This window comes from Stomoxys calcitrans, chromosome 2 (assembly GCF_963082655.1).
Source record: "Stomoxys calcitrans chromosome 2, idStoCalc2.1, whole genome shotgun sequence".
NCBI lineage: Eukaryota > Metazoa > Arthropoda > Insecta > Diptera > Muscidae > Stomoxys > Stomoxys calcitrans.
This window is the reverse complement of record NC_081553.1, coordinates 162,946,328-162,963,794: the sequence shown is the minus strand read 5'-3', so window position 1 is coordinate 162,963,794 and position 17,467 is coordinate 162,946,328. Positions and strand designations below refer to the sequence as shown.

Sequence of the window (17,467 nt, the reverse complement as noted above, 5' to 3'; positions counted from 1 at the left end):
TTTGTAACTCCTCGATATGGTCTACGACCCCATATATCCTATATGGTCTAAGACCCCATATATCCTATATGGGCTAAGACCCCATATATATACTTTATATTTGTGATCGTCATGACATTTTAAGTCGATCTAGCCATGTCCGTCCGTCTGTTTGTCGAAAGCACGCTAACTTTCGAAGGAGTAAAGCTAGGCGCTTAATATTTTGCACAAAAACTTCTTTTAAGTGTAGGTCCGTTGGGATTGTAAATGAGCTATATCGGTCCACGTTTTGATATAACTGCCATATAAACCGATCTGCGATCTTGACTTCTTGAGCCGCTAGAGGGCACAATTCTTATCCTATTTGGCCGAAATTCGGCATGAGGTGTTTTATTTTGACTTCCAACAACTTTGCTGAGTATAGTTCAAATCGGTTCATAACCTGATATAGCTGTCATATAAACCTATCTGGGGTCTTGAATTCTTGAGCGTCTAAAGTGCCCAATTCTTAACCGATTTGGCTGTAATTTTGCACGTGGTGTTTCGTTATGACTTTCAACAACTGTGTTAAGAATAGTTCAAATTGGTCCATAACCTGATATAGCTGCCATATAAACCGATCTGGGGTCTTGACTTCTTGAGCCTCTAATGGCACAATTAATATTGAGCTGAAATTTTGCATGAGGTGTTAGTTATGTCTTTCAACTGATGTGCTAAGTATGGTTCAAATCGGTCCATATCCTGGTATTGCTGCCATAGAAACCAATCTGGGGTCGTGACTTCTTGAGCCTCTGCAGGGAGCAATTCCTATCTGATTTGGGTGAAATTTTGCATGGCGTTTTTGGTTATGACTTCGAACCGATCTGAGGTCTTGACTTCTTGAGCCTCTAAAGGGCGCAAGTATTATCCGATTTGACTGAAATTTTGAACAATGGCTTTTCTCATGACCTTTAACATACGTGTCATATATGGCATGAATCGGTTTATAGCCTAATAAAGCTCCTCTATAAACCGATCTCCCTATTTTAGTTCTTCAGCCCCTAAAGTGCGCAATTCTTACTAGATTAGGCTGAAATTTTACCCAATGACATCTATTATGGTCTCCAATATTCAATTCAATTATGGTCCGAAATGAACCATAGCTTGATATTATTCCAATAAAATAGCAATTTTTTTCGTTTATCCTCTGTTTGCCTAAAAAGAAATTCTGTGGAAAGAGCTCGACAAATGCGATCCATAGTGGAGGATATATAAGATTCGGACCGGCCGAACTTAGCACGCTTTTACATGTTTTAGCAGTATCTGCTGCACGACATCGAGGTATTAATTTTTATTATACCCACCACCAAAGGATGGTGATATATCCATTTTGTCATTCCGTTTGCAACACACCGAAATATCCATTTCCGACCCTATAAAGTATATATATTCTTGATCAGCATAAAAATCTAAGACGATCTAGCCATGTCCGTCCGTCTGTCTGTTGAAATCTCGCTACCATATAAAAAGTTGTTGAAGAGCCTAATGCAACTCATTGTCCAAAATTTCGGCGAAATCGGATAATAATTGTGGCATTTATAAGCCTATGACCCTAAATCGGCGGATCGGCCTATATGGGGGCTATATCCAGATATAGTCCGATATAGCTCATCTTCGAACTTAACCTGCTTATGGACAAAAGAAGAATCTGTGCGAAGTTTCAGCTCAATTTTTAAAGACTTTAGAGTGATTTCAACAGACAGACGGACAGACGGACGTGGCTAGATCGTCTTAGATTTTTACCCTGATCAAGAATATATATACTTTATAGGGTCGTAAATAGATATTTCGATGTGTTGCAAACGGAATGGCAAAATGAATATACCCCCATCTATCGATGGTGGGTATAAAAAGGAATTTTTATAATATTTCTTGGAAACATTAGGTAGCCATGCAAAATCCAATATGTATAGCTTTATTTTGTTGTCGGATTCGACTAATGATATTTCCACGAGCAAATAAGATGATTGAGAATTTTTAAGTTTCCTGTTTTTTTGTATCATAATCATTACTCTCTCATATCAACATATTCTATTTGGCAGTTAGGTTTCGGGCGTGCTTCAGTGAATTTCATACTCAGTCTAAGTAATGTCTTTGATGTTTTGGCTAATTTTCCTAGCCCTCTTTGTGTGCACTTATTGGTTGTGTTCACGACGACGGTTTTACGCGTTGAATTTTAAAATTCCGGGTTTTTTTGGTTTACCCCTTTTAGGAATGGCATTGTCGATGGCGAGACAAGAAGGTTTGTGTGCACTTGAGATGATCAGTGGTAAATATTCGATATAGTACTTGCGAATTAAAAAAATGTGATGATTGACCAGTAAAAGCTACACAAAGTTTGGATGATGGAGACCATTGTAGCAGTCATTGTGCGAAATTCCAGTGTAGCCCTATTGGGGCTTAAGAAGTAAAATTGGGAGACAGATTTATATGAGAGCTTTAGCAGATTATGAACCTATTCAGACTGTATTTGGTGCGTAGGTTAAAGGTCAGAGGAAAAGTCGTTATGCAAAATGTCAACCGAATCTGTGCATTCGGGAGATCGGTGTATATGGGAGCTATATCAGGTTTTGAACCGTATGTTGGAGGTGGCAAAAGAGTCTTTGCGCAAAGTTTCAGCCAAATCGGATAAGAATGGCGCCCTCCAGAAGCTCAAGAAGTAGAATCGGGACACCGGTTAATATGGGAGCTATATCAGTTTTTGAACCGTCTAAGACTATGCCGGGCATATATGTCGAATGTCATAAAAAACGTCACAGCACAAAATGTTAGCCAAATAGGATAGGAATTCCGTCCTCCAGAGGCTCAATTAGTCGAATCTGGAGATCGGCTTATGTGGCAGCCATATCAGGTTATAAACCAATTAGGAGCATTCCTAGCACAATTGTTGGAAGTTATAACAAAATGCTGCGTTCAAAATTTCAGTCAAATCGGAAAATAATTTAGCCCTCTAGAGGGTCAAGAAGTCAAGATCCAAGATCGGTTTATATGGCAGCTATAACCAAATATGGACCGATTTAGCCCATTTACAATCCCCACCGACCAGCTCTAAAAGAAGTATTTGTGCAAAATTTCAAGGACCCAGCTTTGCTCCTTCGAATGTTTTCGTGCTTTCGACAGACAGATAGACGGATGGACATGGTTAAATCGACTTAGAACGTCAAGACCATCAAGAATATATATATTTTGTTGGGTCTCAGATCAGTATTTCAATGAGTTCCATACGGAATGACAAAATTATTTTAACCCCATTCTATGGTGGAGGGTATAAAAACAAGTAAAAAGGCATTAAGCTCGACCCGGCTAAAATGTTTAACATGTCAGCTTAATGTGGAAATCGATATATGTAGTAGCTATATCCAAATATGATCCGAACTGAACCATATTCGGGGAAGATGTGTAGGGGTTTAACATAGCTCACTATAATTAATTTCAGAAAAATCGGGGAATAAATAAAAGAGATCGGTCGTTATGGGGTCTATACCCAAAAATGATCTAAACTAAGCCATACTCGAAACAGACGTTGAAGAGGTAAATACAGCTAACTGTGTTAAACTTCAGCGAAATCGGCCAATAAATGCAGCTTTTTGGAGCCTAAGACTCCCATTTGGACCATATTCAGAACGGATGTCACGGTCTAATCACAAACCATCGGATAAGCTGTATTTAACAGCTTTTATGAGCCTAAGACTTTAAACGGGATATCGGTCTATACGGGTGCTATTTTGTGAGTACCACGGAATCCCTGATATATGCGGATTTCTTCTGGGTTATTTTGGTATCAAGAGCGCACAACAAACCATTTGCTGGTGTAGGTCCATAGTAACATGGGTCGGTTTGAATCCGCACTCTCTTCTTTAAACTAACCGCAATTAATACGATTCAAATACAACATACCAACGCACGGTCTTTAAAGCCATCACACCTAAGATGGTTGAAAAGTCTTCTAACCAAAGATGAAACGCGTCCCATAGTGGTTGGTATGTGTTGCTATCTTTGGCTTTCCTTTTCCGTTTGCATCTCCGATCATTGAGCTCGTCTTGAAAGAGAAACAAACAAAAATTCTAAACTAATGCCATTTTGGTCCATACGCCGATTTTTAGTTACAATCTGTTTATGTGACTTTGAAATATGTACTATCAGCATCCGAGGTATCTCCTGTAATTTTCGAAATATTGAAGTGTTAATATGGCAAATGTTCCATATTGCGAAGCATTTTCAAAACTTAAAATGCGTTCTTCTTAAATCAATTAGGTGGCGCATGGAACAAGATAATATTATGCAACACAGTGGGAGAAAATCGAAAAAAATTAATAAGAAATATGCCGTGTGAGAACGGGTAAAGATATCCCTTTGAAATTTGGAACACAGTTAGAGCCGAGGTTAGAGGAATAGTTAGAGCCGAGGTGTTGTCGAGATCGTGTGCGGAATTTCAATGCCCTAGGTGATCGGGGCTTTTCTTGGCATGCCCCTAAAGTAGGTCACCTTGGCACTTCGAACCAATAAAAAGGTGTTAAGTTCGGCCGGGCCGAACTTTGGATACCCACCACCTCGATTATATATGTAAATCACCTTTCGCTCCATAGCAGTTATATCGAAATATGTTCCGATTTGTACCAAATACTAATAAGTACAAGTCATTGTTCAGTGGTGTATAAAAAATATTGATGTTTTTAATGGCTATATCTAAAAATAATCCGATCTGAACCATATACGATACGGATATCGAAAAGCCTAACATAAGTCACTGTGTCAAATTTCAGTGAAATCGGTTTATAAATGTGCCTTTTATGGGCCCAAGACTTTAAATCGAGATATCGGTCTATATGGCAGCTATATCCAAATCTGGACCGATCTGTGCCATATTGCAGAAGTATGTCGAAGGGCCTAACACAACTCACTGTCTTAAATTTTGACAAAATCGTACAATAAATGCCCCTTTTATGGGCACAAGACAGTTATTCAGGAGATCGGTCTATATGTCAGCTATATCCAAATCTGAACCGATCTGGGCCAAACTGAAGAAAAGAGTCGAGTGGCCTAACACAATGCACTGTCCCAAATTTCAGGAATATCGGATAATAAATGTGACTCTTATGAGTCTAAGACCCTAAATCGGCGGATCGGTCTATATGACAGCTATATCCAAATCTGGCTATATATAGATATAGTCTGGCATAGCCCATCTTCGAACTTAACCTGCTTATGGACAATTAAAGAATCTGTGCAAAGTTTCAACACAATATCTCTATTTTTAAAGACTGTAGAGTGATTTTAACAGACGGACGGACGGACAGACGGAGTGGCTAGGTCATCTTAGATTTCTAAGCTGATCAAGAACATATATACTCTATTGGGTGGGAAATTGATATATCGATGTGTTGCAAACGGAATGACAATATGAATATACCGCATTCTTCAGTGGTGGGTATTAAAATTGTTCGGGCTGCCAAATCTTAATTTTTAGTCCGATTTTCAACATTGTCCGCTTAAGGATTGTATACCTCCAATGGTTTCGGGGATACACGTGATTTAATCTTTATTTGTTGAATTTTTATTTGTTGCCAAGATTGGCTTCGTATTTTGCAATTTGCAAAGTCATTTTGAGTCGATTTTCATTTCAATGCATGATTTGGATTGGTGATAAAATTTACAACGACTTTGCCGCAACAATTGCCCACATCTGATTATTCAGTTAAAAGTTATACCTCTTGGAAATCAAGAATGCGAAAAGGTGCATGCATGGTGCAATGCAAATATTTTTTGGTCAAAAAAAGTATTTCCATTGATTAGTCTTTATTGAAAAACATGCTTCAATACCATAATTTTTCTTTTGTTGCTTGTGAGAAGTACATTAAAAATTTGAAAACCCCTTGTGTTCAAAAATTCCAAAGCCCAGATCCCCCAAATGGGCAGATGTTTTTTTACTCCAAATGTCCCCTAATCCAACGAAAAAAAATTTTTTGCATCTAACAAAATTTGTAGCCTCCACAGCAAATTTATTAAAAAATGCCGTTTTCAAAACCATTTTTGCCCATAAAACGATTTTTGCAGAAAAAATCGGGCAGAATTTATTTTTGGTTTTTTTGACACTTTTATCTGCAAAACTGAAAAAGAATTGCTAAGATATCTCAATTTGTTTTTTTTACGCGAATCCAAATTGCAGAATGCAAGGCCAATCCGAGCCAAGATTTTAACAAATAAAAATTAAAACTTGTGTATCTCCGAAACCAGCAAAAAAGGAATTTTGAAAATCGGAATAAAAATGTGCGCCGTCGCACAGTGGGTCAACCACTTTTTGCCTGTTGATCTGAGCGATAAAAAATGTGGTAGACTTTTGTAGAGGAAGGCTTTCAGAAAAAACGTTATTGGTCTATATCTTTAATACGGGGTGTCAAAGTTGTCCACTTTCCACTTTTCTAACTTTTAAGGGGTTGTAACTTTTGATCTACTGAGCAAATATGCATGATTTAGGGCTCTGGAAGGAAAAATGCCAAATGTATCATGCCATTGTGTAATGTTAATGAGGTATGAATAGTTTAGTTTTTAAATATCAAAATGTTGCCCTTTTTTTTCAATGTTGCCTTAATATTGGGTTGCCCAAAAAGTAATTGCGGATTTTTTAAAAGAAAGTAAATGCATTTTTAATAAAACTTAGAATGAACTTTAATCAAATATACTTTTTTTAAACTTTTTTTCTAAAGCAAGCTAAAAGTAACAGCTGATAACTGACAGAAGAAAGAATGCAATTACAGAGTCACAAGCTGTGAAAAAATTTGTCAACGCCGACTATATGAAAAATCTGCAATTACTTTTTGGGCAACCCAATAAATCCATCAAAGTTTTAGCTATATACAGGAAAGATAAATTGTACCAATACGCCTATGCAAAAAGGAAAAAAGAATCATGCCAATATCTGAAGCATTTCAAAATTTTTTTTCTTTTAGTCAAAAATTTGCAAAATTTTCCAAAAAAATGCTACTTTTTACACCCGTCACCGAAGGCTGGGGGTATATTCATTTTGCCATTCTGTTTGCAACACATCGAAATATCTATTTCCGACCCTATAAAGTATATATATATTCTTCATCAGCGTAAAAATCTAAGACAATCTAGCCATGTCCTTTAGTCTTTAAAAAGAGATATTGAGCTGAAACTTTTGCACAAATTGTTTTTTTGTCTGTAAGCAGGTTAAGTTCGAAGATGGGCTATATCGGACTATATCTCGATATAGCCCCCATATAGACCGATCCGCCGATTTAGGGTCTAAGGCCCATAAAAGCCACATTTATTATCCGATTTTGCTGAAATTTGGGACAGTGAGTTGCGTTAGATCTGTCGACAATTTTCCTCAATTTGGCCCAGATCGGTCAAAAATTGGATATAGCCGCCATATAGACCGATCTCTCGTTTTAATGTTTTGGGCCCATAAAAGGCGCATTTATTGTCCGATATCGCATAATTTTGTAACAGTGTGTTGTGTTAGGCTCTTCTCCTAAGTTCTTCAATTTGACTCAGATCGGTTTTGATTTGGATATAGTTGCCATATAGACCGATCTCTCAATTTAAGGTTTTGGGGCCATAAAAGGCGCATTTATTGCCCGATTTCGCCGAAAATTGGGACTGTGAGTTGTGTTAGGCTTTTCGACATTTTTCTGCAACTTGGCCAAAATCGGTCCAGATTTGGATATAGCTGTCTTATAGACCGATAACTCGATTTAAAGTCTTTGCCCCATAAAAGGCGCCTTTATAATCCGATTTCACTGAAATTTGACACAGTGACTTATGTAAGGATTTTCGACATCCATGTTGTATATGGTTCAGATCGGTTTTTTTTAGATATACCTACTAAAAAGACCAATATTTTGTTATACACAATTGAACATTGACTTGTACTTATTGGTATTTGGTCCAAATCGGAACATATTTCGATATAGCTGCCATGGGGCATAAGGTATGTATTTTTCACCGGATTTTGACGAAAGGTTATTTACATATATACCCGAGGTGGTGGCTATCCAAAGTTCGGCTCGGCAGAACTTAACGCCATTTTACTTGTTCCTTCAGATTTTCGCAATCATTGACCATCAAAGCATTACGATTTCTATCATTTTTTTACTAGGTGGAAGTATTAACTAAAGTTTTAATGCTAATGCTAATCTGACTTATTTCGATACCAAACCACCCCGTTATCTTAAGACTAATACAGCATATTTTTTTTTACTAAATTTCAAAGATTTTACACTGACAAGAAAGTTTCATGGTGATTTTTCTTATATAGCTTCTTTTTTTTTTTTTTGGTATAACTTCTTCTCTATTCTATCCGATTTTATGTAAGCGGCTACATAAAAAACAATTTCTTAAATAAATCGAATTTTCCATTTTTTTTGTTTCGTCCTTATTTACGCACTATACCTTATTTTAAGGGAAATTATAATACCAACGATGTATAAAACATTTCCCAACTTTTATTCTATCTACTGTAAATTCCATTTACACTTCACTTAAATAGGTGTAAAAATCTCATTTTTGAAACGTTCTCTTATTTGGGAGCTTAAATGAAATATTGGTCGATTCGCCCATGGGTTGAAATATGTGTTTGCCATCGGATAAAAAAAGTGGAAAGTGATCAACTTTGAACCCTGTATCTCACCCTGTATGAAAGATACAGAAGAAGATTTTTCAGAAAGCCTGTATTCTCCTCTAAAAATTTCGAGAACATTTTTAACCTCTCAGATCAACAGGTAAAAAGTTGTGGACTTATTTCCAATTTTTTCGCCGTTTGGCTCCTTGTGCATCGATATGCTAGCTTGGGCTATTTGATAAATGAACGAATTTCTAGAGATATTAGCTCAGCCGTTTATAAATTTCACACACGCGACTGTTTTTACATAGACAATTATTTTCCATTGAAGACTCTTTTACTTATCTTTGATATTAACTCTGGCTGATATTTTGCTATAATAAGTTATTGTTTCTCTTGCAGCAATTTTGCCGTTCGTACAGTCAATGTGCAAAAAATACGGATCATTTTGGATGTCATGGCTGGGACCTTTTCCATTTTTGTTTATTTCCGAGCCTAATATTGTACGAGATATATTGACATCTCCCCACTGCGTGGATAAAAGCTTGGTATATAAAGGAGTTGCTAACGCTAATGGCGAGGGACTTTTTTCAATATCGGGTAAAAAAAAAATCTAAAATTTACATCAGCTTTGATTACTTGTGAAGAAAATTTCTTTATGTGCAGATCCAAAATGGAGTATTCACAGGAAAAGTTTAAATCCCGCCTTTGGCCACAGCGTACTTCTTAGTTTCATTCCAATCTTCAATGAGGAGGCCGACAAATTAAGCACCATTTTTAGATCTAAGAAAGAGTGCAGAGATATTATATCAGTGCTCCAAGATTTTACATTGAATACAACAACCAGTAAGTAAATCGAGCAAAAAAACGGTGGCCCAATATGGAAAAATTATTGTCATTTAATTCTAAACAGGAACCACTATGGGTCTAAGTACCACATCAAATTTAAGGAGTGGCGATAATAAAACTTTTTTAAATCATTTCAAATGGTAGGTTTTAATGAAATTGGAATATATTCTTAATCTGTTCCATTTGATTTTATGACAACAGTGTTACCAAATGTACAACTGAGATGATATTCTCCCCCTGGCTTGCTTTTGATTTTATTCGAAAATTACTTGGGGTTTATGAGCCGTTTCAGATGGCAAAAACATTTATTCATCAGTATGCCGAGAAGGTGAGTACAATTTTTCATTACGAAAGTTAAACATATAAAAGCGTGCTATGTTCGACCGGGCCGAATCTTGGGAACCCACCACCATTGAAAAATTTATACAAAATAAATTTAGTTAAAGGGCATAATCTTATTTTACATACCAGACTTCTGTCAAACCAGCAAAAATTAAAGCTCTTGGAACCGAACAAGGATGATTGAGAGACCGGCTATGGGAGCTATATCAGGTTATAGACTGATTTTGGCCGTACTTGGCACATTTGTTGGAAGTCACAACGAAAGACTACATGCAAAATTTCAGCCAAATCGGACAAAAATTGCGGCTGGTGAGGGCTCAAGAAGTCAAATCAGATGATCTGTTTATATGGAAACTATATCAGGTTATAAACCGATGTTGACCGTACTTGGCACCGATGTTGAAAGTTATAACAAAACACTACGGGCTTCTAGGAGCTGAAAAAGTCAAATCGGGGGATCGGTTTATATGGGAGCCATATCAAGTTATAGGCCGATTTGAACCGTACTTAGTACAGTTATTGGAAGTCATAACAAAACACTACATTAAAAAAAATTGGATATAATTTCACAGTAGCGCTCACCATTCACGTTACATTACGATTCGCATCATCTTTGAAGAATTACGGTTCAATGATGCCACCAGCCCATAAACCGCACCAAACTATGACTTTTTCTGGATGGATTGGTAGCTCCTGCAATGATCTATACTCCAGAATCGACAATCGTGCGATGAACTTTCTTAACAGACCACGCATTTTGATGATAAAATGCAATAATTTGAAAGCTTTGTTCGTTTGTAAGACGATTCATGGTTAACTGAAGATGTTTGATAGTGTTGGCTAAAAGATAATATCTAAAAAATCACCCTTTATTTTGTAATGCCGACATATTTTTATCTGGGCTGTGAAAATAATTGCAGTAGATGACTACTTGTTGCAGATACCTTTGAAAAAAGGCGGGTTGTGGCGATGCTTTTATCGACAACTAGCTGAACTCAAGAGCAGTAAGCAATCATTTGGCAGCAGAAATTTTGTGTCGAGATTCTTCAAAAACTGTTTATTTCGACTATAACTCAATGATGCATCGCCTCGAAAAGTATGCCATATTTTTTAAAGATCTTTAGGCAATTATTTTCTTATATATTTTTAGTTCGGTTAGATTTAAGTGGCAGTCTGCTACCAGACTCCCTTAAGTGTTTTCGTTGTCATATAACATTTTCCTTGTCATACAACACGAACAAGAGAAGGTGCATTCTAGTTCCTACCCTTAAACCAGTCAGATGGCTTTAAAAAGCCCAACAACTTGCGAATGTTCGCATCCACTAACATCCATCCACGACAATTCCTAAAGAAATGAGAAACTAAATTGGAACTCCTCCTGCTGCCAGTGCGGGACACAGACACAGTAGATGTTCTATAGCCTCCTCTTCCTCGCCGTCTTCACAGCTTCTATTTCTGCAAAAATCGTCACTTGCAACCTTGAGTCAATTAGCATGTTTACCGATCAGACAGTAACCTGAAAAAACGGACGCAATGGCTGAGAAGTCTTTTCTAGCCAGGGATATTGAAGAATTTGATTATATGTCGCTAGAGGCATATCCACAGATTCCAATTTCCCTCCAATGTGTTAGATAGTTCCTCAAGCTCCTAGTCTCTCAAGCCATCATTTAGATCCGGTTGAATATTTAACGGTAAGCGGAGTTTTGAAGCGCCCTTCAACAGACTACAACACAATAGTGTTGTAGTTGACACGTAGTTTAAGCTCCCAACGTTTCCCAATGGATCTCTTGCTGGTTCATAGGGCAAGAGTTCGTGCCTTTCCAACATGTTTTGAAGTTCAATTCCCTGTCTAGCAAAACACTCAGGTAACCTGTCTCCTCCCAAGGAGACAGGTGCCACTATGGATAACTTGTATCTCCTGTTGAAAGAACAGCTCCCGTTTTCGATGGATTTACTCCTAGACCACTTTCGCTAGCACACTTCGCTGTCGCACGTAGAGCTTTCTGAATCTCCCAGAGCACCGGGAAACTTTCCCTTAAACGCAATAGCCACGTCATCTGCACCTTTTCCTTCCAGAAACAATAATATACTGTTAATGGCTATAGTCAAAAGTAGAGGAGACAATACACCTACTTAAGGTATCCCACTGCTAACCCGCCTTTGTAGATATTCAGATACCAAACCTGTCTAATACATCTTTTAGTGAGTAAGTTGCTAATACATTTTCTTGAGGTAGTATTGACGCCTAGAAAATCCAGCTCCCTCACGATTGACGTCGGTTTCACATAATTGAAAGCACCCTCAATATCAATATATGCTACCATTGTGCATTCATTGACAGCAAGAGAACCTGCTATGCAGTCAACCATATCGGGAAGGAATGTTTCAGTGGACTTTCCCTTTCTTTAAGCATGTTATTGCCGAGACAAGCGTTCTCCAGGAATCTTTGCCCTAAGATGTGTTTCAATCTACCTCTCTAGAGTCTTTCGTATGAAGAATGAGTGACTTACAAAGTTGTTCTGCTTTTGGAATGAAAATGACCTTCTTGTCTCTTCATATCACTGATACAAGTAGCTTGTAATTTAACGGGTGATACATCATCAGGTCTTTAAGAAAGCCGAAACTTTTTATCGCCCAGACACAATTTCCCCATTAACCTCCGACGAATGCATATCAGTGAGAACCACTTCTGAATGTTTCCTACCGTAATAGGTTTCGAGGATAGGATCTCCCTAAGCCTAGATGCCTAAGATCTATCCTCCTCGGAGCTGCAGAATTTTACCCAGGATTTGTTCTGATCCTTTCTCAGCTTGCCGTTGAATAGCTCAACTTTATAGACGTCCCAGTCGTGTGGTGCCATAGTGGTTTACACCCGTTGAAGAATTTTCAGCAACCCTTCGTCAGACCAATACGCCTGGGGTTCACCATGGCGGTCGCTGTTTGCCCCTTGGCAAATAGCTCCCATGAGGGAAAAATACAGATAGCGAAGTCTAGATGAAATTTTATGTTGTAAATATGTTAAACATCGTTGGAAACTGTTTTCCTGTTTAATGGTGACGAAAACAGCACAATTTGGAAAAATCGACATTTTTTAAAAATAGTTTTTGATGATACCGGATACATAACATCGGATAGAAAAGCGATATTTTCGAGAATCTGTATGGGTTTCATAGAGAAAGTGATAGAGAATAAAATATTATTACTCATATGTGCAATAAAATGTTATTTCCTATTTGGGTTTTAACATTAAGAATAAAACGAGTACAAAAGTCGGCCATGATATTTAAACTATTTGAAGCTTTAGTTCGAATGCAAAAAAGGTTAAAAATAAACGGTAATGTGGAAACGTGTGAAACTTTGTAAAACAATTGCCATATTGGTTTTAAGACAGCGGAGTGCGTCAATTCCATATTTAAAACTACAACAAGCAATAAGCCGTTAAGTTCGGCCAGGCCGAACTTTGGAAACCCACCACCTTGGGTATATATGTAAACCAAGTTTCGTCATAATTCGGTGAAAAATGCATGATTTATGCCCAAATAGCAGCTTTATGACAAATATGGTCCGATTTGGGCCACATTCGACACGGATATTGAAAGGTCTAATAAGAACAAGTTGTTCAATTTTGTATAGCAAAATATTGGTCTTTTTGGTAGCCATACCCAAATATATACCAATCTAAAACATATACGACACAGATGTCAAAAATCCTAACATAAGTCACTGCGTTAAATTTGAGCGAAAGCAGATTATAAATGCGCCTTTTATGGAGCCACGACTTTATATCGAGAGATCAGTCTATATGGCAACTATATCCAAATCCGAACCGATTTGAGCCAAATTGACGATGGTTGTCGAAGGGTCTAACACAACTCATTGTCCCGTAATCGGATATTGAATGCGCGTTTTATGGGCCCAAAACCTTAAATCGAAAAATCGGTCTATATGGCAGGTATATCCAAATCTGTACCGATCTGGACCAAATTGCAGAAAATTGTCGAAGAGCTTAACCCAACTCACTGTCCCAAATTTCGGCCAAATCGGACAATAAATGCGCCTTTTGTGGGCCCAAAACCTTTTATCGAGAGATCGGTCTATGTGGCAGCTATATCCAAATCTGAACCGATCTGACCCAAATTGAGGAAGGATGTTGAAGGACCTTACGTAACTAACAAATTTTATCAACATCGGATAATAAATGCGCCTTTTATGGGCCCCAGGCTTTCAGAAAGAAAGATATCTAGGAGCCTTTCTTAACTGACTGCCCTAAATTTCGGCGACATCGGAAAATATATTCGCCCTTTATGGCCCCAAAACCCTAAATTGAGAGATCGGTCTATATGGCAGCTATATCCAAATCTGAACCGATCTGGACCAAGACTTAAATCGGGAGATCGGTCTATATGGCAGCTACATCCAAATCTGGACCAAACTGAGCCAAATTGAAGAAGGATGTCGATAGCCCTAGCACCACTCACTATCACAAATTTCTACAAAATCGTATAATAAATGTGGCTTTTATGGGCCTAAGACCCTAAATCGGCGGATCGGTTGAACTCAACCTGCTTATGGAAAAAAAGAATCTGTGCAAATTTCAGCTCAATATCTCTATTTTAAAAGATTGTAGCGTGATTTCAACAGACAGACGGACGGACATGGCTGGATCGTCTTAGATTTTTACGCTGTTCAAGAATATATATACTTTATAGGGTCGGAAATGGATATTTCGATGAGTTGCAAACGGAATGACAAAATGAATATACCCCCATCCTTCGGTGGTGGGTATAAAAATATGGTTATGTATTGATGTTTGTAGGAAATAGGAGTATCTAATATAGAAAATTTTGCAAAATTTTTGAAAAAGAGTCGAAAATTCGATATTTTGAGTCAAAAGTAGACTTTTCCTCCCAACCCATAAAACCCTCAATTATTTTCGATTTCACTGAAATTTAGAACTAACCCTTCCGTTGTCCGAATCGGAGACACTGGAGATCGAAGCTGTCATATAGACGGATCTGCCAATTTAGGATCTAAAGCCCACAGATCCCAATTTGGGATCCTTTATAACCCGATTTTGATGCATTTTGAAACTGTGTCTTGAATAAAGCTTCTCGGCACCTGAACCAAAAATGACATAGTAGCGTAGTAATGAAATATGATAATAAACCAATCCGAAGTTCGGCACGGCTGAACTTAATTCATTTTTATCTTTTTACTCTTGAAAACTAGTGGGGACTTACCTACACTTGTTTTCTTGTTGCAGTATCACAATGGACCAAAACCAAACCATAACGCTTATGTTAAAATTCCGTTTTTTTTTTTTTTGCAGATAATAGATGAGAAATTGGTCAGTGATGAGATTATTGACCTTCCAGATGGTGGCAAACATATTTTCATAAACCAGGCTATCGATCTAATGAAAAGGGGCATTTTTACCAGACAGAATGTTAAACACGAATCAAACGTTGTAATTGCTGCTGTAAGAGAACTATTATTCAATGATAAAAATCGTATTACTGGTTGTTTTTATTTTTTAAGGCTTTTGATACTACAGCGAATACAATATCATATGCGCTCATTTTACTTGCAATGCATCCCGAATATCAGCAGAAATTATTCGAAGAACTAGTATCAATCTTTCCCGATCAAGGAAATTTCGAAGTTAGCTATGATAATATTCAAGACTTGGTTTATATGGACATGGTGTTAAACGAAACAATGCGAGTCCTGTCTCCGGTTCCATTGGTTGCCAGACAGGTTACAAAAGATGTAAAACTCTCAAACGGAGTTGTCCTGCCTGCTGGTTTACAAGTATGCATAGATATATATAATATGCATTGCCGAAAAGATATTTGGGGTCCAAACGCTGATTTGTTCAACCCAGATAACTTTCTGCCATCAAATATGGAAGGCGTACACCCATATGCCTTTATCCCTTTCACGAAGGGCTTACGGAATTGTATAGGTATATGCCTGAATTAACTATGTGAATTTCTTGACTAAATTAATAATATGTTTTTACTTCTCAAGGATGGAAATATGCAACATTATCGATAAAAGTCGTCTTGTCGAAATTATTAAGGAATTTTAGATTTTATACCGACTTTAAATACGAGGATCTGGAGCACATCGAATCAGTTACTCTACGACTAAAACATGTTCCTGTATTGAGCATATACGAAAGAGATAGTTAACAAGTATTCTTAAATACGATGCAACAAAGAGAAGTAATACATCCAGAAAAAAGTTGGTGTCCCTAGCAAGCAGATAAATTTTGAATTGTTAAAGGACAACTTTAATTCAATACGTCTTCAATATGCCCTTTCTCAATTTTCAGTAACTTGTAGTTAAAATTGTTTAAAATGCCTTCCAAAATGTAAATGTGTCTATCTGAATTTTTGTCAACTAATACATTTTTCGCATATGACTGTTTACACACAAACTTTCATCTCAACACAAACTTTCATCCCGTGTCATAGTAAGCACCCCACAGGCTGGAACTCTGAGCTCCGACTTGCGTGGGATTTATCGTTTCACGGGAAGCGTGAATGCTGAATGCTACCGGGCGCGCCCACAGGATACGGATAGTGCAAAGCTTTGTTTTAATGTGGAGTAGCTGCAAATGTGGCCGCGAGCAGTCAGCGATTTCGAGAGAAGACTCTATGAGAGGTCAGGTGGCACTGGCTCTTAATTAAATATTGAGTGCCAATGATATTCGTGATGACAAGGCAAGTTATTGGCGCGAGTTATTGGCGTCTCCAATGACCAACATCAGCGCTTGTTTCTAGGTCAGGGGCGGGTGGAGGCGAGCGTCGAATTTTGGAGCGAGCGGCTCGCAAAATCGAGGGATACGTGTGCGATTCCACAAATCCATGCGGTTGAGGCACTGTGCCAGTAACCCGCGCCGGATAACTATGAGAATCACTCGGAGAAACAAAATAATAGTAAAAACGTACCCTCCCCCCACAACGTTGATGACTCAAACAAACGAAAAAAGGACCATGATTTGGGGACCTGCACCTGGAATGTCCGCACTCTTTATACAGAAGGTGCAGTATATGCGATGGCGAATGCATTGGAGAAGTACAAGGCAGATATAACCGCCTAACAGGAAGTGTGATGGACCGGGAATGGCGTCACAACAACACTAAACGGTGACGAACTATACCATAGCAGCCATAACACGAGATATGAATTTGGCTGTGGATTTGTGGTTTGCTGAGATTGGAACACCTTGTCGCAAGTTTTACTCCGGTGGATGAGAGGCTAGAGATCTTTGGTCTTATAGTCGGAAAGCCTCCATGAGATAACGTCCGATACTGGGTTAACGTTTATAAATTTCGCAGCGGCAAAAAAAAAAAAAATAAGTAAAAGCGTGCTAAGTTCGGCCGGGCCGAATCTTATATACCCTCCACCATGGATCGCATTTGTCGAGCTCCTTCCACAGTATCTCTTTTTAGGCAAACAAAGGATCAAGCAATGGTTTATTTCGGACCATAATTGAATTGAATATTGGATACCATAGTAGAAGTCATTGTGTAAAATTTCAGCCAAATCTAGTAAGAATTGCGCACTTTAGGGGCTGAAGAAGTAAAATAGGGAGATCGGTTTATAGGGGAGCTGTATTAGGCTATTAACCGATTCATACCATATTCGACACAGCTATACCATAAT

At 37.9% G+C, this 17,467-nt stretch overlaps 1 protein-coding gene across 1 annotated transcript in view; it reads left to right on the top strand.

Annotated features, from left to right (window-relative positions):
- LOC106093741 (probable cytochrome P450 313a4) overlaps positions 1-16,154 on the top strand; it is a 50,327-nt gene extending 34,173 nt beyond the window's left edge. Inside the window, exons 2-8 of the mRNA XM_059362796.1 lie at positions 9,005-9,202; positions 9,269-9,448; positions 9,516-9,591; positions 9,653-9,779; positions 15,123-15,272; positions 15,332-15,758; positions 15,824-16,154. Coding sequence (XP_059218779.1) covers positions 9,028-9,202; positions 9,269-9,448; positions 9,516-9,591; positions 9,653-9,779; positions 15,123-15,272; positions 15,332-15,758; positions 15,824-15,987 — 1,299 coding nt within the window. The 5' untranslated portion in view covers positions 9,005-9,027 and the 3' untranslated portion in view covers positions 15,988-16,154. The remainder of the gene's footprint in view (positions 1-9,004; positions 9,203-9,268; positions 9,449-9,515; positions 9,592-9,652; positions 9,780-15,122; positions 15,273-15,331; positions 15,759-15,823) is intronic.
- Positions 16,155-17,467: the final 1,313 nt, after the last annotated feature.